Here is a 21026-nt window from a genome sequence, read left to right on the forward strand (position 1 = left end):
CTGGAGAAAGCAAAACTAACGGCGCGGGTGTTGAGGCCAATGATATCAATATCATCGGCATACGCCAGCAGCTGTACACTCTTATAGAAGATGGTACCTGCTCTATTTAGTTCTAACTAACTACTGACATCTAATTTCACAAAACTTCAACAACGCACTAATTTTGGCAGTTCGTATTAGCGCTGCTCTTCTGGCATCCCGGCTTTTTCACTAACTGCTGGTTGACGAGACCCTGATTGTGTTTTGTTGCCAGCTCAGAAAAAAACAGGGTCCGCTGGCAGCTGACAAGCGAGAGAGCAAGAAAAGAGTTTCTAATAAATTTATCTCTGCTTTTAGCGAGCAAAATGTGTCAAAAGAAAGAGCGCGGGGTAAAAGCGCAGAAATCCGCCATCTTTTTTGTTTTCATTTGAACAATGTTGCCAATACGCTTATATATAGGCTGTTCGCGGTAAGGTGGTTATCGGGTTATCGGGTTATGGGGTTATTAGATTAAAAATAACCTCTATGATCCGTGAACATCCCATATTGTATGGTTATATGCTTATTTTTACACAAACAGCTGTGCATTGTTTACATTTTAAGTTCAATGAAATTTCTACTTATAAAATGCCTAAACAAAGTTTAAAAGCAACATAATGGAATTTAAAATAAGTTCTGCCATTCAGGAAATGGACTTTATTGAAGGTATGTGCTTATTAAATAATCCGAATTTTAAGGGTTCAAAAATTCTTTGTATAAAATTTGCAGACATCTTGCGCCCTGAACAGTGTCACAATGCAATTGTAAACAAAAAACAGCTGTTAATAGCCGAATTTCCAATTAGAAAATATAAATGGAAATGCCATTCGCTTAGTTTTATTTATTTTTTGTGCTGCCATTTAGTAAAACTCCAACGACTTTCTAACACTGGAATTAAGCAAACAACCACATAATCTGTAAACAAGGGTCTGGATTGGTCAAAGTTGGTTATTTTGTCATTCCGCATTTTGTTGTTGTTTACTTAACACATAACCACATAACCCGATAACCACCTTATCGTGAACAGCCTAATAGTTTTGTTCATATCTAAGTTTTCAATTACAATTTTTCATAATCTAAAATATCAAAACTGAAAACAAAAAATAGTTATATAAATAAATAGTTTATATATTCATAAATAATAGCATTCGACTCTGATTTTGAGTTATTTTAAGAAAATTTCAAACATATTGAAGACAACTTTTATAATTACTACTGTATATCGATATTGGCAACCCTGCGTTGTGAGAGAGCAATCAGCTAACACGTTTCTACGGCAAAATCGAAATGCCGCGGATTCCTACGGCAAAGAGGAAAGGATTAGCGTTATAAAAAAATTTAAAATTAAAAAAAAAATAATTTTGGTCTAAAAAAATATGTTCAAACTTAGCCAAAATCGAAATGCCGCGGATTCCTACGGCAAAGAGGAAAGGATTAGCGTTATAAAAAATTTAAAATTAAAAAAAAAAATTATTTTGGTCTAAAAAAATATGTTCAAACCTATGTAATTTATTGCCAAAAATAAACTTTGCACCCATTCCATATGACGTTCAGTTTTTTTTTCTATCCTGCTCGCCAATTAAGAAAAATCGTAAAAATGAAAATTTAACACCAAATGCGTCTTTATTCATTCAATAAAAGTTATCTCTTAAAATCTTTCTTTAATTCGAAACTCATTAAAAACTTTAATAGCATTGCTTCCAAATGTATTCATTTGCAAGTTTTGCCACATTAGTAAACAGCTGATCGAATATTTGTTTTGCATATGTTCGAAAAGACAAAAATCCAAACAGTTCTGTGACACCATTGAAAATCAGAATTGGTTTGCAATTCTGTCTTGGCCCCCCCTGAGAGGCTCTCTCAACAAGCAAAGAGAGAAAGTTTCGGATCATTTTATTCATGATAAAATGGCAAACTATAATTCCGAAAAAGTATTGCTTCACACGTCTAAAAAAGCACCCATTATTTTCTTCATGTAATGCTCATAATATCAAATTGTCTCGATAAACAAAACTTTTGTATATGTATTATGTTTTACTCCAGCCAAAATCGTCACAAATATAGTTGCGTTAACTCCAAGGGCAAAATATTTTAAAGTAGTAAATTAGTAATATATTGTTATCACAATTCCTAATCGTATGTACCGCAATCTGACGTCACTGTCTAATCAATGAAACTCAAGAACCACAATTAGCGTATAATTTCTGCAAGTTCGCCACAAACTTATCACTGTGTAGATTTTTAGCTTTTCTGAATTATTATTAGGGTGGTGAAATGTTTTATGCCTTGCAAAGGGTAACAATTTTTCTCTCATTTTTCCTTCTGCTAGGACGTGCGGTAATATTTATAGATAACCCTATTTTTTTACTATTGATTGGTATTATAAAAAATCGGTGTTTAAAGACATTATTAATTGATAATGGGCAAATCAATTAGGAGTTGCATTCCTTAAACTATTTCATTCCAACTGTGTCAATTGTATAAGGAAGAAGTAAGACAAATTATTTGCCTTGTAAGCTCACATATGTAAGCATTATCGAAAAAAAAATCTAAATAATTTTCCTTGATATATAATATAACCAAGATCACCCTATTAAACGCTCATCACTCACCGTTGGGAGTCAATTGATTTATATAACAGTCATGAACAAATTGTAAATTTTTAATTCAGACGACTTCGAGTTTCGTCACTACTGCGACACCCGATAATAAGTGAGGAAAAGTGAAAATAGTCTGTGTTTGAACTCGAAGAAGATTTGCGAAATCTGTTGCAGAAAATTTTTATAAATTATTTTGTGCAGTAATTATTAATAAGTTTTGTGGTTGAAAAAGTTACATTACATTGTTAAAAGTGTTGATCCAAGATAACAACGACAACAAAACCACACCAAACTGTGCAATGACTTTTCTGTTGATGGGAATGCTGAATCTGTCTTTGATTATTGGCGGTACATGTTTTGTTGTGTCCAGGTAATTGCATTTATTATGCATTAAGCATATATTTTAATATCTAGTAATAAATATTACATTATAGTAAAGGAAAAGCCAAAAAGACTTTATAATTTTTTTTTTTTTTTTTTTTTTTTTTTTAAACTTTATCAAGTGTTATTTTTTTGGGTTTAACCGGTCCTGTCTAAACACTGTGTTAGACAACTTTTCTGGAGCAAGGTCAAATCCTTTTTCTATATTCATACAGAAAAAACGACTAACCAGAAACTGACATTCATCATGGTATTAGAAAAATAAGATCGGCATCCGGAAAAGTGATGCAAAATTCGACTGATAGTATATAAAACGTAGTTGTTCTGGGCATCTGCCTGAAATTCAGTTCATTTATTAAATACCATGAAATTCGGATAGTTGTAACTTTTGATTCTATTCGGGTCATCGAGTTGAAACTCGTTTGTTGGTTAAAAAAATGTTCATTTCTATTTGATCATTAAACCTTACCCGCGAAAGCATTGCTATTAAAAAATTTTAGCTGCCTATATTTTATAACCCAGCCTTCTATACTGCACTGTAAACCGTCTACAGCCAATTAGTGTAATTAACCACTCTGTTGCCAATTTTCTGTTACGGATACACTTTCAATGTTTCTGTCTAGCCTGATGTATTTCTTAGTTAATTTACTTCAATGGTTCTAAACTCATCTAATTAAATTAAGATAAAAGTTATTTCTGGTTGGAAGAAAAAATTTTCAGAGAAGAATGAATTTTGCATGTAAATAATCATAATAAAGTTTGTAATTTTAGTACAATATTCAATTATATAATAACTATATTTTAATATACACACATAGTTCAGTAAAATTCTTCAACTTTTTAAGAATTCAGTAGCATTCTTATACAAACTAGTATAAGCTGCCAGTATTCCCTAAAATAATGTAATAAATTTATATCTTCCCAAATTTTCTAAATTCTCATTTTTACCCGACACCAAAAACCCGTTTTTTTCCTACTTATAATTAAGTTCTATATTAAAAGGAACCTTCACCGTATTAAAAACATATTTATATTAATTACATTAAAATTGCAATTGGTTGTCCTGGTCCATTTTTAGGCTTATTCAAGTGTGCGAACCTTTGACGTAGTTCTTCCACCGCGCGCTGGAACTCTTCCACGCTGTCTGCAACTTGGTTCGTATTATGCTGGGAATTTTCTTGAGACCGAAACCCCTCGTCCCTATTCCTATCCTCTTCTGCGGCATCGGCATCCGTACTAGTAGTGGAGGATTGAATTGATTCATTGCGCTTGGCCTCTCCAAGCAGAACTTGACGGCGATACTGCGAAAAATCTGTGAAACCTTGATTCATGGAGTTCAAAGGACGTGAAGCCGTTGAATATAGACCAACAGAAGGCAATGAAGCCAATGGCAAAGATTGCGTAGTATGCGATTGAAGGCCTGTATTAAATGTAGCAAATGAAGCTGCGCTCGGTGTTGGCGAAACATTTATGCCGCCGCGTACACTATTCACCGGTATAAATTCACCATTCGCACCAACGACTATTAATGTATTCGGTGGATACTGAATGTTATTCCCGCCGTTCGAAATTGGCCGAGAAGTAGTGGATAAAAGGCTTGACAGTCTATTGGAATTGATTGGATTTGGTGTTGTCACCAAAATCAGATTTTCTGCCATTAACCCTTGCAAATCTTGTAAATCGCCTTGAAAAATGCGAAAACCTCCGCCACCACCACCTGGTTGGAATATAAAGTTTGTTGTTCAAAAAATAGTAGCGCTAAAATAATTAAAAGTCATTATTTACCGCCTCCGCCTCCAATCGCTCCTCCACCGCCAGCACCTCCTCCTCCACCGCCACCACCTCCTCCTGCGAAACCGCCTGCACCTCCCCCTCCTCCGGTCCCATTACCACCACCACCGCCACCTCCTCCGCCACCCCCACCACCTGGTCCAATAAAACCGAAACCTCCACCGAAATTTTGTGGCAAAAAGGGACAGCCGCATATGCCAGGTGGTCCTGGCGGTCCCGGAGGGCCGTGTGCGTGAGGAAAATATGATGGCGTACTGTAGCCAGGCTCTCCTCTGGGACCAGGCGGCCCCATAGGTCCTGGCGCTCCGGGTTCACAGGCACATTTCATCAGCGATGCTCTAGTGCCCGTCCACACTGAAACTGCAACAAATTTGGTAATCAGTAAAAGATCTTAGTTTTGTTTTTAAGATGTCACTTACTGAAAATTGTAGCCATGAGGCCACTGCACTTCATTCTAAACTTGATATTTTTTCCAAATAAAATTACAAACCAGATGTTATCTCGTTCGAGTTTCAGTTGACTATGAGAGACAAACTATATTCGCTCACTATTTATATACAACTGCTGAAAGTGAATTTTACCGTTACTAGAAATAAAAAATAAAATTGAAATGCCGTTGAATGAGCTGGTCGTAAAGAAATATGTTTTCACTCATTCAGAACTTTCAACCATCGAATGCATTAAATTTTCAGTCTTTAAGAACTTGTCGCCGAAAGCCGTTACACTAAACGCACTCAATCCGTTATTTTATAATAAAAAAAAGTTAACCACGCTGAGATATGCGACAATTCGATCGCTACTAACTACTAATGTCAATTATTGGTACAACAAAGCAACAAAGAACAATATGAATACTGCAGCGTTCATCCGTTAGTGAAAGAAGCATAAATGCATTGAATTGATGCACAATGCGATAAGCAGCGCGGCTTCTTCAAGTTTCAAACATACCTCACATATGGACAAACAGTGGTGAATAGGAATACCTTTTTGGAGTTCAAATGAGCTAATGGAATGTGCAAGATTTTAGCTTATTTGTTTTGACGTCTGGTGTTTTAAAAGATATGCGGCTATTGTGTCTAACGAAGATAGTACTCTGAACCCTGTTTGGCGCCACTTTTTTATTTTTTCATAAGACCTTAAATCGTCAATGACGCGTTGAACGTTAGTTTTCAACTTGGTTTTCTATGTCAGCATTATTTATTGATTTGTGACCGCAAAAAATTAGTTTAAGGGGGCAAAATGTTTAAATAGTCAATGAATATGCTTACTTCTTGTCTCCACGATTCTTAATTAATAGCAGAGTGTAAGTCAATGGTAATTTGTAAATGTGTTTACTTTGAAACTCTATGAAATTCAATAATATTTTTTAATTGAAATATACAGTTTGTCAAGTAATTCTTTGCAAAATAGAAAACGTAGATAGAAAAAATGGATTTATTTCAGTTTTTTCTTTTAAATTATAATAAGAGAGATTATTAGCTACAATATGGATAAAAAAAACCTTTTTCAGCATAAAATATAACAAGAAATCAACAAAAACAAAAAGTATGCAAATATTTGGCTGTCAATTAATTCTTTGCAAAATGCAAACAGAAGCTAAAGTGAGACACAAAACAAAGCAACGGTAAATCAAATTCCAGAAAAATCATGACGTGCGTCTGGAATATGTTCTTAAGTCTCGTTTTATTACGGTTTTGGTTTTAACAAGTGCACAAGTGTTCGTAATACGGTATTAAAACAATGCGTGGTAAAAGAGTTGGTGAAAATGTAATACNGTACAAGTACTCATCACACGTAGCCAGAAAGAAACCTATGCTTTCTGCGATCAATATCGAGAGACGGTTAAACTTTTCTATTGCCAATGTTAACAAGCCGGCGGAGTACTGGAACGACGTTATTTTTTGTGATGAAACTAAAATAATGTTGTACTATCATGACGGACCCAACAAAGTCTGGAGAAAGCCTAAAGCAGCCTTCAAACAAAAAAATATCGTACCAACAGTAAAGTTTGGCAAACTTTCTGTAATGGTTTGGGGATGTATTTCATCCAAAGGTGTTGGAGAGCTTCGTATATTTAATGATGTAATGACCATAGAATTTTATTTGGATATTTTAAAAACTGAATTAACAAAAAGCGTCTTGGATTTTGGGTTCGTTAGTCCTCAGAATCCAAATAAACTGCAATATAAACTCTATCAGGACAACGACCCCAAACACAAATCGCTCCTTTGCAGGACTTGGCTGCTGTATAACTGCAGCAAAGTGATCGACACTCCTGCCCAGAGTCCTGACCAAAACCCTATCGAAAATTTGTGGTCTTTATTAAAGAAGAAGGTGGCTAAACGGGGACCAACAAATAAAAACGCCTTAATAAAAGCAATTACAGAGGAATGGAAGAAAATACCGGAGTATTACGACATAAATGGTCTTATACATTCCATGCCTCGTCGCCTGAATGCAGTCTTGGCTGCCAAGGGACGCCACACCAAATATTAGAACCATAAATGTTATAATTTATAAGTTTTCTTTACAAGTTTAACCAATATTTACATTTTGCAAAGAATTAATTGACAGCCAAATATTTACACACTTTATGTTTTTGTTGTTTTCTTATTATGTTTTATGCTGAAAAATGTTTTTTTTAATCATAATTGTAGCTAATAATCTCTCTTATTATAATTTAAAAGAAAAAACTGAAATAAATCCATTTTTTCTAAAGAAAAATAAACTTGAAAGTTTATTTCAATGATTTTTTCCATTTTGCAAAGAATTACTTGACAAAGTTAAGGATTTTAGTTAAAAAAGGTTGTTGTTTTAGACATGTGGTTTTCAAGAAGAAATAAAACGTATATAACTTAATGTTGTGGCCAAAAATTTAACTTTATTGTTATAGGGTTTGACATTAAATTTTATAATTATTTTATAAATTCCAGCCGAGAGCCCTAATTTTGACGACTTCTATTACTCAAGAGTTGAATTTTGTAAACCCTCAAACCAAAGCCCTTTCGCAAAATCTTCCACAAATGCAGGGGCACAGCTTCAATTTTGGCATTATTGCGTTCGATGACGGATTAATTCATTCGAGCCTTCTTCAATATTCTGCTCAACGTCAGCAATAACGTTTTCGCTGTGCACTGCATGCAATCTCTGAGATTGCGCACTATCCACTAGAGTAATCGTGTGGCGATTCTCTTTTGCTCAAATTATCGACTCTGCGATCAATTATGTCGACCGAAACGAGAGTGCGCGAACCGAACCATTATTTTGTAATAAATTTTAACGACATGGAAAAGTTGTTCCAGAGTAAATTTGTTTATTATGAAATGGCAAACTACATCAATATATGTAAATCAAGTAACAGCTGTCAAAATGTCAACACCGAAAAAACCGAATTATCTCATTGAAAACCACACGTCTAAAAAAACACAATTTGGTTCCTCAAAATTTAAGCTGTTTTCGTATAATCTGGTTTGAAAGTAATGTTTGAATCGATGTTCATTCGTGTAATTATGCGAAGTAGGACTGACCTCGGAAAATTACATATGAAAATTTAAACAAATAAATGTGCATACATACATACATATATGATATCATTTGAGCGTTTTAAATGTGTAATTAAGTTAAGATTTCTCTTCTTTAGAGTTTGTAAACATCCGTAGTCTAAAATAATTATATTTTCTGTCATAAAATACTAAAGCTCTATTTTGGCTTTAATGATATTACAATCATGAACATTTAAGTCGCCGTGAAATTTTAGATTAACTGCTTTCCTCAAAATTTGTTTTAACAATTTGATATTTTCTTGTTCAATTATAGGAACGCTTACAGTAGAAGAGGTTTACAAAGATCGCGACCAATTCGCTGCGCTGGTACGCGAGGTAGCCGCACCTGATGTCGGCCGCATGGGCATTGAAATACTCTCATTCACCATCAAGGATGTCTACGATGATGTGCAATATCTGGCATCGTTGGGCAAGGCGCAAACGGCGAGCGTGAAGCGTGACGCTGATGCGGGTGTGGCCGAAGCCAATCGAGATGCCGGCATACGCGAAGCTGAATGTGAGAAGAGCGCCATGGATGTGAAATATTCCACGGACACCAAAATCGAGGATAATTCGCGTATGTATAAATTGCAAAAGGCCAACTTTGATCAGGAGATCAATACAGCGAAAGCTGAATCGCAACTGGCTTACGAATTGCAAGCAGCAAAGATACGACAGAGAATACGTAACGAAGAAATACAAATCGAAGTTGTCGAACGTCGCAAACAAATCGAAATCGAAGCGCAAGAAGTGCAGCGCAAGGAGCGCGAACTAATGGCTACCGTTAAACTGCCAGCCGAAGCGGAGTCACATCGTGTGCAGACAATTGCGCAGGGTAAACAGTAAGTATCATATTACTCCGAGTGTAATGCTTTTAATGAAAAATACTTTGTATTTCCTTCGCAGGTGTCAGACAATTGAGGCGGCACGCGCAGATGCCGAAAAGATACGTAAAATAGGTTCAGCCGAAGCTCATGCCATTGAGCTTGTCGGCAAAGCAGAGGCGGAACGCATGCGTATGAAGGCACATGTCTACAAACAGTATGGCGACGCTGCCATCATGAATATTGTGCTCGAATCTCTGCCTAAGGTGAGTAATACTGTACAGTTAATTCCAAATACCATCTATACAAATTTTACTGGACTCAGCCTTGTATGCTATTTTTACTATCGAAAGAAATTTTTGAATTGAAATTTTATAGCTTGTTTGCTTTAGCAAGATAAATAATTCGAATAGCATCATATAATTGGAATAAGGGGGTATTCTAGTCTAGAGGCTCGAATTTCGAACTTTTTTTAACAATTAATAAAAAAGAAGCACTAGATGTTTTTACTATCCGTTTATTTATCACTTGCTTATGAAACTTAGAAGAGTACACAAATTAATTTTCAAAAAAAAAAAACATTTTGTTTATTGAGTTATGCGTCCTTGAAGAAAAGGGGGGAAAAAAGAGTTCGTGTCCTCATAGCCATGATTTCTACCCTTGTCGTCATCCGAAAAATAAAACTATGACATATTCTTAATAACTACGAATGTCGCTATGTCATGAAGCAGCAAAACTAAAAAAATAATTCATAACATGGCGGCTACTCAAAAAAAAGGTCGATTTTTTCACTAATTTTTCAATTTTGTCGATTTTTTTTTTTTTAATATTATAAATTTCAAATTTTTATTTTTTGTTGCTACTAGGGATAGAGATATATTTAAAGAATATTCATGCCGAATTTCTAATAAATCGACTGATTAGAACTTGAATATTGTGGCTACCGCATCATAAAAAGGAGTTTTGAGAAAAACGCGTTTAAAGTTTTACGTTTAAGTTTCGGGCAGCGTAATAGATAGATAGATAGTTCGCTCAACCGGTCTAGTTGCCACGTCACTAAAATGGCTATAACTTTGAAAATAATTTGAGTTTTGAAAAATTATTTTAGGGAGATATTTTTGAATATCAAAACTATTGAATTTTCGATTTTTTCAAATTTCTGGACTAAAATACCCCCTTAAAGAATTCAAAGACATCTTTTATAAATGGAATATACACATTTTGGTGGTTGCTTTGACCTACGGTTCAAGATGGTTCTCAATAAGACACATTTCACTCCACACCGAGAACCAAAAATCAATCAGGGATATACAGACGAATTAATAGTTTCCATAGTTGACTTGCTTTAATTTTCAATACAAATATCAGTTGTAAAAATAAAATATTTGTAGCTCTTTCTCCAAACAAATTGCTTAGACCGGGCTACTATAGCATACGAGTATAGCTACCATACAAGCTGAATGCTCAAAATTAAGCCTTTGATGAAGAACTTTTTTGTCTGACAAGATGTCTTCCCTGAATTCCACGGGGATTATTGCAAAGCAATACTAAAATCTTCGAACAAATTTTTTAGTTCGGACCGCTACAACATAGCATACAGCTGCGATACAAACTGAACGACAAAAATCAAGCTCTTGTATGAGAAATATTGTATTTGCGTAGAGTATTATAGCTTCGAGGCAAACAAACWTAACGTCTTTTCTTTTTTTTTTTTATAGATCGCTGCCGAAGTAGCTGCCCCACTCGCCAAGACCGATGAGATCGTACTCATTGGCGGCAACGATAACATAACCAACGATGTCACACGTCTAGTAGCACAATTGCCACCGTCCATTAATGCAATCACCGGCGTCGATTTGTCGAAAGTATTATCCAAAATACCCGGAGCCAAGGCGTGAAATTCAATGCAACACTCAAGCATGCAAACGCCTCAAGATGCCCGAACGATGATGTTGATGACATAAAGATTAAAACGTTAAATGGAACAAGTTGGAAAATGATAACTGAAATACGAAACAAAAGAAATATTATGATCAAATAATAAATGACACAAATTATGACGAAAAATAGAGAAGAAGAAAGTGCTAAACATAAACGAATTATAATATAAAAATAATTGCAAAAACAACAAAAGGAATGCTAAATTTTAGCACGATGTTCAGAAAATAATAAAGCAAAGTAACAGTTCAATCTAAGCAAAGATAAATATTAAAAACGAAAGGAAAATAAAAAATTGGATAAAAGAGTAAAAAATATACACAAAACTAAAAGCGAACTCTGGCTTAAGCGTCTATTTTGCATGGAATTAGTAATCTAAATATACTCGCCTCCTTAATATAAATGTACAACACACTTTTATACAAGCAAGCATATACAATCTTACATAGTATCTTTATATGTACATATGTATATCTAAAAAGAATTTAAATTATTTAGAAAAAACGTTCTAGGCACAAACGCAACTACAATAAAGTTTCTACAAATGTTCTCAAATTTCCTTTATAACTACAGTACTGCGTAGAAAAGGAAACGAAATAAATTAAAATTAGTTTTTACAAAACTGACTGGTAAAAAAAAAATATATATCTATATAACTCTCTTCCGTTTCATAGCCACATACATGCATTGTAAATGAACTATATTCTTGTCTCAGTGTCTCCCAATCAAAAGAAATATGAACATAAAATATGTATAGCAACTTTCTCAATTAAGAGTATTCAAAGTTAACAATGTACTCTTTGTAATTTAGTTTTTTATGTGTAACTTTTGAATTAACAGTAAGAAAAAAGTGTTTGACTTAGCAAAAGTAAAAAAAAAAATTTATATGACAACACTTTAAGCCAGATATGAACAATTAACTGCTGCCATTTTCAAAATGGTTAATATTTTCTCGACTTACGTTACACTATGTATAACTTTTTAAAATTTTTCAAATTTACAATTAAATAAAATAATAATTAAAATAAAATAAAATAATTAATTAAAAAGTTTTTGTATTAGCAGGTGTTCAGCTTGATATTTTATACAGTACATACACACTGCAGATATAGTACATAGTTTTCTGAAAGTTCACTCGAAGCATATGTTTATAGAAATTACATATACTTGGAAAAAAAGCAGCTCTTCTGCAATGAATATGCGTTTCGATTCATCACTTTTATTATAAGTCTATACTTTTTTTTTTACAGTTGCTTTAACTTGTTTAATGAAATCGATAGCTCAATTTGAAAAGCTCGAAAACTATTAATTACAAAATAAACTGTGTAGACACAGACTTCTCCACTGAACTGAACATCAAAAATAGTGCAATGTTCAGTTAGTAAGAAGAAATAGTGCTTATTTGGACGATGAAATTTATATGAATTTATATTAATACACTTTGGGTTGGTACCCAGTAGCTAATATTGCTAGAACAAAAAAAATCAAACCGTTTGTATTCTGTATCTGTCTATTAAAATCAAATAAATGTTCCTTGCAAAAATCATACAAGTTATTTGTAGGAATTACAAAAAATGCTCAATAAAGGGAATTCAGTTTAACATTTAAGCTCTAGCTACAAATTTACAAAATCAGTTCGCAAATCAATTTATTACATTTAGTACGCATCAAATTCAAAAAAAATTAAATACGCCATGCAATAGATGAAATAATAATTTAGAAAAATATGATATCTTTTTCCATTTCGTTGTGACATATTTTTAACTATACGTGATGCAAACAAAAAAATACGTATTTTGAGCAACAAACTTGCATTATTGTTTTTTGTTTTAATTATGAAGTTCGAATAAACAGTTTATCAGTGTGCAATAAAGTGGAGAAAACTGTGCAATATTTGTGAGTTTATAATTGAACTTATTTTTTATTTTATTTTATTTTATTTTATTAAAGCTTACATAATAAACAAATTATTAAATAAACTAAAGTACGCAGCGCTAGCATCAGAGGCTTTCGGCTGAACTGACCCTCACTTAGTTTTTCCAATATATAAAATTGTGTTCCGCGTTTATATGCACTGTATTAACACTCGATTACGTTATCGATTTCTCATAAAACTTGATAAAAAATACAATTTTCCACAGCACATCATGCATTTAAAACAGTTCTTTACTTCTTAGTATTGTTTAAAACTAAAAATATTCAAACCCTAAAAAATACCTATGTGCTCTATTTGGAAAGTTTTGCATACAATTTTTCTAGCGAAATTTGTTCCCATTTTCAATTTCTTTACATCTTACTACCGCACAATCCAAAGGCTGTAAAGGCTATGTGGTTATGGTATATAGTATACAGTAGGCATTTTTGACCAAAAACCTTTTTTTGATTTTGGTACATATTATATAATTTCAAGGATTTGCATATTAATTTAATTTAAAACTAAAAATTATAATTCATTAAAAGAACTTGAGGGAATTACTCACTCAAGTTAAATTCTTTTGCCAAATTCTCACAGTCACGTACAATTGTGTAAGGACTTAAGTTAGAGTTATATATGTGCATGTTAGACATATCGTTTCGAAAATTAGTTTTTATTGAAAATATATTACATTAAATTTAGTTGAAAATAAGAAAATATCATTTGCCATATCAAATCGAGTCTTGGGAATTTATTACGATTGTTGATTTCTATAAATTAAAAAATATATATGTATAAATATGTACTGTTAATTTTTGTTATAATTAAATAAAGTTTGTTTGTTCCGTATATGTTATTACGTAATTATTATAAAAATACTATACACTTACTAGGCATATTCTTCTTCTTCTTATTTGTTACTTTGAGTTCACAAACACAATAACACGAGTATATACATAGTATACACAGATTATATACTATGGTTTAGCGCAATATAAATAAAGTATCTAAGTATATAACAAATATTTCTTAACTGTACCATATTTTATTGAAATTGCTGCAAATTTCTTTAAAATTATTACATATATTTAAATCAAACAATCAAACACAAAATCGAGTGTATACAAGCCTAAGGAACAAAACTACAACAATTTTAGAGCATTTAAATTGTCTATCTGATAAACAATTGATATTTGTAAGTATTTACTTTTTGGAAATTTATTTAGTTTAAAAAAATTGCAAATAAAATGATGATAAATATAATGTTAACTCAACTTCAGCGTAAATAATAAGTAAAGTGCTTTACAGTTATACAGCCACGCCATGTAAACGTCACACAAATACTGCGAAGCATTTTCCAATTCATGCAAAATATGTTGAAACACACACTCAATAATGTTCAATCGGAGATACAATATATTTACTTATACATACATACATATGTATGTTTATAAAGCATTAGTCACAGTCAACAATTGTAAAAGAACAAAATGGCTAAAATATACATAAAAGGAGTTTAGATTGTAATATAATATTTTGTAAAAACCATACACCTTGAATGAAGATTTAAATAAATTGTACTTTTGTGTATTGATAATAAAATGAACGCAATTTATTTGTCTTCATTTTTATTATTATTTTTTTATTTAACATTTCTTTATTTATTCCATCTGCTTGTTAAAGAGTTTAGGCACAGTCATGAAAAAAATACAATTTTAAATAACTCTTTGGCCAGTATATAATTTTATTTTATAAAATTAAAAACATTGCATATTAAATAAGTTATCGACTTGACTTGATAGAAATTGGCAAAAAAGTAATAATGTGCGATCTAAGTAGAGGTATTTTTTCAATAAAATTTTTGGACACACAACTCATTGCCAAGCTGCCATTGGCAATTCCTCATGGAAAGACTTACGCCTGAACAACGTTTACAAATCGTTCAACTACGAAAAATCACGTTCTGTAAAGAATGTGTTTCGCGCGCTTCGCTCAACTTATGATAATCGACCTACTGAGCGTAATATTTGCAACGCCATCACCCATCTTGAGACCCAGCATTCATTATTGGATAATATTCGATAAATTATTTATTGAAACGTAATAAAATGATAATTTTGCATTTCATTGTAATTGCAACTAGTGATAAATGTAAACCAATATGCAATATTTATCTCAATTTATAAAGTAAAACTATAAAGCTGTAATAACAAGCTTTTTTTTAAACTAAACTTAATAATTAATTATTATGATATTTGTTGTTTTCTTAGATTCTTAAGAGTTCATCAAACGTTGTTCTTTTCAGTCTGTGCCTGCTATTTCTAGTATCTCCTAGTTGTCGAGCTTCATTGTTTACATGATTTTGTAACCTTTTTGCTTGTTTCGTTGCCGTTTGAAGGACTTCCCGAACCATTTTTAAATGAAGATCACGATGCAGATCCGAACTGCGTATGTACCACGGGGCATTTACAATTTTTCTCAGAGCTTTGTTTTGGAATACTTACACCGCTTCATTGTATAGAGGTGCAGCGTATCCCCATAGTTGAATTCCGTAGGTTCAAATAGGTTTCAAAGTTTGATTGTAGACTAGGATTTTCTTTGATATTGTTAAGGGTAATTTCTTACCGATCATTACTTCATTTTCAATATGTAAGGGGATATATGTATATAGCACTGCCACTTTTGTTAATGTAGTTTATATGGATAGACTTCAACTCGTTTTAAGTAATGTACCATTTCTGTGTCCATTCTACAATTTCATTTAATGAAGATAGCATTCTGTGCGACGACTCAACTTCATTTTTGCCGGTCGCAATGATGCAGGTATCATCTGCAAATGTGGCGATTTCGCAATTTTGCGGCGCAGGCATGTCGCTAATAAACAAAATGTATAAGAGTGGTTCCAGGACACTTCGTTGCGGTACAACTGTTTTTATCGGCAGTAACGTAGTATATGATTGTCCCTGCTTGATTCTGAAGTAGCGGTTGCTCAGATAAGAGTCAACTAGGTCGGTAAGATAAGGAAACGCCTGGAATACGCCCAGAAATACAGCTGTGCAATTGCTTTTTTTCCATCGCATCTTCAATTATTCTCGTTATTCGATGAACTTAATCGATTGTGGAATGTTGAGAGTCCAAATTGAGGAATTGGTATTAGTCCCTTTTCTTCAATTATATTCTGTAGTTTGGACAAAATAGGCAACAGTGAGATTGGACGATATAACGAGGCCTCATGTGCGCTTTTGCCAGGTTTTTGTAGCATAATGATATCAGATTCTTTCCCTGACATTGAGACGTATTTGAGATTTAAGCAAGCGTTTATTATCGATGTAAGTTTTTCTAATGCTTTTCGCGTTAGATTTTTCAGTACCTCAGCAGTCACCAAGCCGAAGCCGGTAGCCTTTTTTGGTTTAAATCTACTTTTAATGATATTTTCCACTTCTTTATTTTGTGGTTTGTTGGATTTCACCCATGTATTGTGATTCTTCTACCTGCGGTATAGTTCCATGGAATGTAAAAGAACTAAACGTTTTAGTTGGCTTTCTGAAAAAAATACCGTTTTTTCTTCGTCGCTTTTGGCTCAGGATCCGTTTGGCTTTCTGACGCGTGTATTCGGCAATGTTGGTTTCCTAACATTTTTTACAGCTTTCCAAAGGGAATATTCTGTATTTTTGTTTTAAGTTAATTTCTCAATATATTTAGAAATGTCTTAGATATTTGTCGTGTGATGAAAAAGTCGATCAGGTCAGGTAATTTTCTTGTGTCGGAAGCCCAGTAAGTCAGCTTGATAGTAGACATAAAGTCGTATGCAGTAGCCATAGCAGCTTTAAATAGCTCTCTCCCCTCCAGACTCGTAACTCCACCAACCTAGATTAATTTTCCATGGAGTTTTAGTACAAGTTTTGTGTACAAGTCGATTTTGATATTGTGTCTAGGTGTGCTACACCGAAACTAGATTCAACCGATATGGTCGTGGTTTGGAATTCTGAGACACTTATATTAATATTATTTCTGATAATTATGGCACTCATCCCTCTTGCATTGTTATTAGGGTGGTTCGAGCAATACGTCTTGTAGTTTTTGAATTTAACGAAAGTCTCATTAGTAAAATGGGTTTCGGATATAAGACAAATATCAATTTCTTCAGCATGGAGTAATGACTCTAATTCTTTTTTACGTTTCAGGAAGCCATTTGCATTCCAGCACGGAGTGAGGAAAATATAGCAGCCGTAGCTGAGAGTGTGGATCGTCGATTCGGTGCCGTTTGGAATGGTTAACCAAAACTTAGACTTTTTTTAAGTAACAAAATCAGAAATTTAGAAAAAATATACATGACATTGTAGGAAATTTTATTTGCTATTAAAAAGGTTCGAGGCCAAAATCGCTATCATTAATACTTCTCGAGATATTCGGCTTTTTAAGTTCCAGTGTGAGAGCGCCATCGAACAAAATAAGAATTTTTCTTCATTGAAATTAAAGCACTCAACATTTATTACGATTGCAAATTATTATATATTGGACTTTTAATATATGGCGAAAATCCTTTAAATCCTTTTTTATGATTTTATGGTTTATTTAAACAGCTGACTTTTGATCTTTCAATACTTAATAAGGTGAATTAAACCTGTTAGTTCTCAATTAATAAATGTTTTTAATAATTTGTAATTGAAAATTAATTCTACTATGCATCAAATTACAAAACGTTTCCTGAAATATATTTAAATTTCGGATTTTCTTTGATTTTCATTGTTTTACATTTTTTATTAGCGATCTTGAACGGCGGCAACAAATCTTTCCGTTCACATATGTATATTTTTGGTATAATTTCAATCTGGCCGTCCCAGTCATTCCAATTGCAAAACGTCAAAACCTACCCAATTCAGTCAACTGTTTAAGGTCGGTTCGGTGAGCGGTTCTCACATTCCCAGTGACAGAAGAGTTGGGCATCTCTTTATCTATGATTTTGCGATGAACATCTAGTTTGGGAGGAATGTCATTGATTTTTTCGCAACATTTTTATGCCCTTCGTTCCGTAAACTGGGAATATCATCTAGCCTCGTTCACACTTTGCAGGCTAAAAACTTTCCCACCCCTGGTGTAGACTGTAAGTTCTGTTGCTCGATAGAACTCCTTGCGTGTAATAACAGTGCATTCTGCGAATTTAGTGAGTGATTCCATGCTCTTCCCGTTTTGAGGTGAAAATTAAAAAATTTTGCATGGACCAGAAATTCCCGGAATATACTGGATGTTGTAGCACGTCCCATTCAAGCTGAAAAAGCCTTTGGCTACTCATCAAACTTGTATGATCTCTCGCCTTAGCTTGGTAGAGCAATACACCTTTCTTATAGATCAATTCTGGGCTCTTCTGTTCAATTTATCCAGCTGGTTCATACTTTTTAGACCATGATCTCTTCCCCTTTGCATTCTTATAACAATCCATTTTAAAAATTTGACGTTTGATAAGAAAATAACAGTCGTTAATGCAACACAGTAAATTTCGTTCCGTAAGAATATGAGGAACCCATATGTCAAGCTGCGAAATTAATACTAAAAGTTTCATGTGCTTGTGAACGGTCGCGTTAGACAAACGACTTTACTTTATCCACATCGGCTTCAAGATTTCTGTCAGGACGTAATGCATGCTCAAGATCGGAATTGCCGTAACGAAATTTTGCCAATTTTGGCATTGACGTTCGATCAAAACATCTACCCCTTCACATCACATAATTCACACCTTGCTTGAACTGTATTTTGCTTACAATCGTATAATAAATTCTCTTAGACACCGACTGTCAACATTTCGGCTGAATCGGAAAAGTAATTTTGTTTTGATCAAATGGTAGATCCATCGGTAGTGCATACCCTGTCAAGAAATTAGTCTGTAGTTCAACGAGCTGCTTTGACGACTAGTTTTGAGTATTTTTCAGACATTTCTAAAGTATCCAGATCAAAATTTCGACTTAATCTCTCGGTATAACAGGAACTCTGCCTACATAATATAGAACAACTATATATTTCTAGCCGACCGTGCGAGTTTTCGAGAGAAAGGTTCTGCGAAAGATTAATGATTATACCGAATATCGCAATCGATTTCGATTCCTTCCACTCCGTTGGAAGGACCAGGTGGAGAAGGACCTGGCTACGCTTGGAATATCCAATTGGCGCCACGTACCGAAAGGAAGAAACGACTGGTGCGCTGTTGTTAACTCGGCTATATTTGCGTAAGCGGTGTCTACGCCAGTAAAGAAGAAGATATATTTCTATAAGTATATTTCAATTCCCACAACAGCCGGTTTTACGTACCGGAATCGACCCGGATTTTATACGGCCAAGGGTTATTATTTTGGTGATCTAACCTCGTTTATATCGATAAATATTAGTTTAAGCTTGTCATCCCTGGAGCACCGCCTAGCATCAGGGTTGCTCCGTATTCGTGCCCTGACTCGTGCTGGGATTGAGTTCAACCCGGGGCCCGGAGGAATTTATCTGCTGCGTTTGCGCTAAAAGCCTCCATCCAAAGTCCACCACGGTCAGGTGTAATACATGCAATGAATGGAACCATCTTAAGACCTGTTCAGGCCACAAGTTACGTGGCCCCATGCTGCCAACGCACTACTGCAACCTTAGCCTCTACAGCTGTGCAACCTGCACCTAGAACGCCCACTGCCCCGCCATTCCACTCTAGTGCCCAACAGACGACTTCTACGGTCCATAAGAACTCTAAAAGGCAACATGACTCCCATTCTGACCCGCTGCGATGTCGAGCACGAAATATTTAATATATATCTATATCGTCACTTATATGTTGCCCCACAGGCTATCACCCGAATATAATTGCGCCACTTCGTGTTGAAAACCGTTCGGTACTAGGCGCCTTTAACGCGCACCATCATCTTTGGCATTCCTGCCTGTCAAACGATTGTAGGGGGATGAAGCTGGCGGAACAGATTGACGATTCTACACTCTGCACAATGATTCACGAAGCTCTCACCAGTAATAGCTCGCCCGATGTTACAATTGCTAGCGGTGGTCAGATAAATAGCATAACCTGGCGACCTATGCTAACTCTCGCATCAGACTACCTGCCCATATTTAACTCGATCGTCGATTCCGCAAGGTGATCGCAGCAGCTATCCCTCGCTACATCCCGGCTGGAAGAATTGTGCAACTCCGCCCTAATTTCCCAGCCGAAGCAGCTGTTTTAACTAACGAGCGCGACACTTTACGCCATATTGATCACCGAATAAAGGATCTCAATTTGTAGAATCGGCGATTGGTTAATCAACACAAGCGGACGAAAAGAAGTCCTGCAACCTCTTCACCGGTGTTAGTAAACGTTGATCTACTATAAAGTTTTTGTCTAATCCGAAGAGGCATGATGAATGACTTGAAGTTCAATTCAATGGACATGCCTTTTCGAATCCAAAGAAGTGCGCGAGCTATTTTAGTTGGCAATTTGCACTGCACCCTTCGTAAGACAAAACCAAACAATATGTGACATGACGGCTGCGCAAAATGCCAAAAGACTGCGCACATCTTACATTCTGCAATGAGGGGGTTCAGAATGCCATTAATAAGGCAAAATCATAAAAAGAAATTGGCCCTGATGGAAACAACATGCTTATGCTAAAGCATCTACGGTCGATGGGAGTAAGCTACCTCACCGAGGTCCTCAACCTGTCGCTGACCACTCTTCTAATACAAAGAAGGAGTCCGAGAAGAATAAACAAGGTGTTCCGCAGGTTGATGTCCAGATAATATTACATATGTTCAACATTTTCAGGTTCTACACTCAAGATATAAACCAGTTTTAACCAATATTAAATGTTTTTCACTCATATTCTATTTTATTGCGTGTTTCATTCATGCCACTTTAAATTTCCGAAAATGTTGTTACGTTATTTTGCATTTCAGGTGACGATATATAAATGATCAGTGTGTTGAGCTGAGTCAATTTAGTCCCTCAGTTTTTATGATATCGTTTTAAAATTTTGTAAAAGTCATTTTCTCTTCAATA

General features: G+C 34.4%; 1 protein-coding gene across 4 annotated transcripts in view; it reads left to right on the forward strand.

Annotated features, from left to right (window-relative positions):
* Positions 1–11399, forward strand: part of LOC108968019 (flotillin-2) — a 402447-nt gene extending 391048 nt beyond the window's left edge. For 3 of the 4 annotated variants that reach the window (XM_018931738.1, XM_018931739.1, XM_018931740.1), the window contains 3 exons: positions 8607–9174; positions 9239–9422; positions 10875–11399. In XM_018931738.1, coding sequence (XP_018787283.1) covers positions 8607–9174; positions 9239–9422; positions 10875–11054 — 932 coding nt within the window. In that variant the 3' untranslated portion in view covers positions 11055–11399. Of the gene's footprint in view, positions 1–2646; positions 2989–8606; positions 9175–9238; positions 9423–10874 lie in introns of those variants that run through there. The other variant, XM_018931741.1, reaches the window with a different exon arrangement.
* Positions 11400–21026: the final 9627 nt, after the last annotated feature.

Source organism: Bactrocera latifrons, unplaced genomic scaffold, assembly GCF_001853355.1.
Source record: "Bactrocera latifrons isolate USDA-ARS-PBARC rearing strain unplaced genomic scaffold, ASM185335v1 scaffold_20, whole genome shotgun sequence".
NCBI lineage: Eukaryota > Metazoa > Arthropoda > Insecta > Diptera > Tephritidae > Bactrocera > Bactrocera latifrons.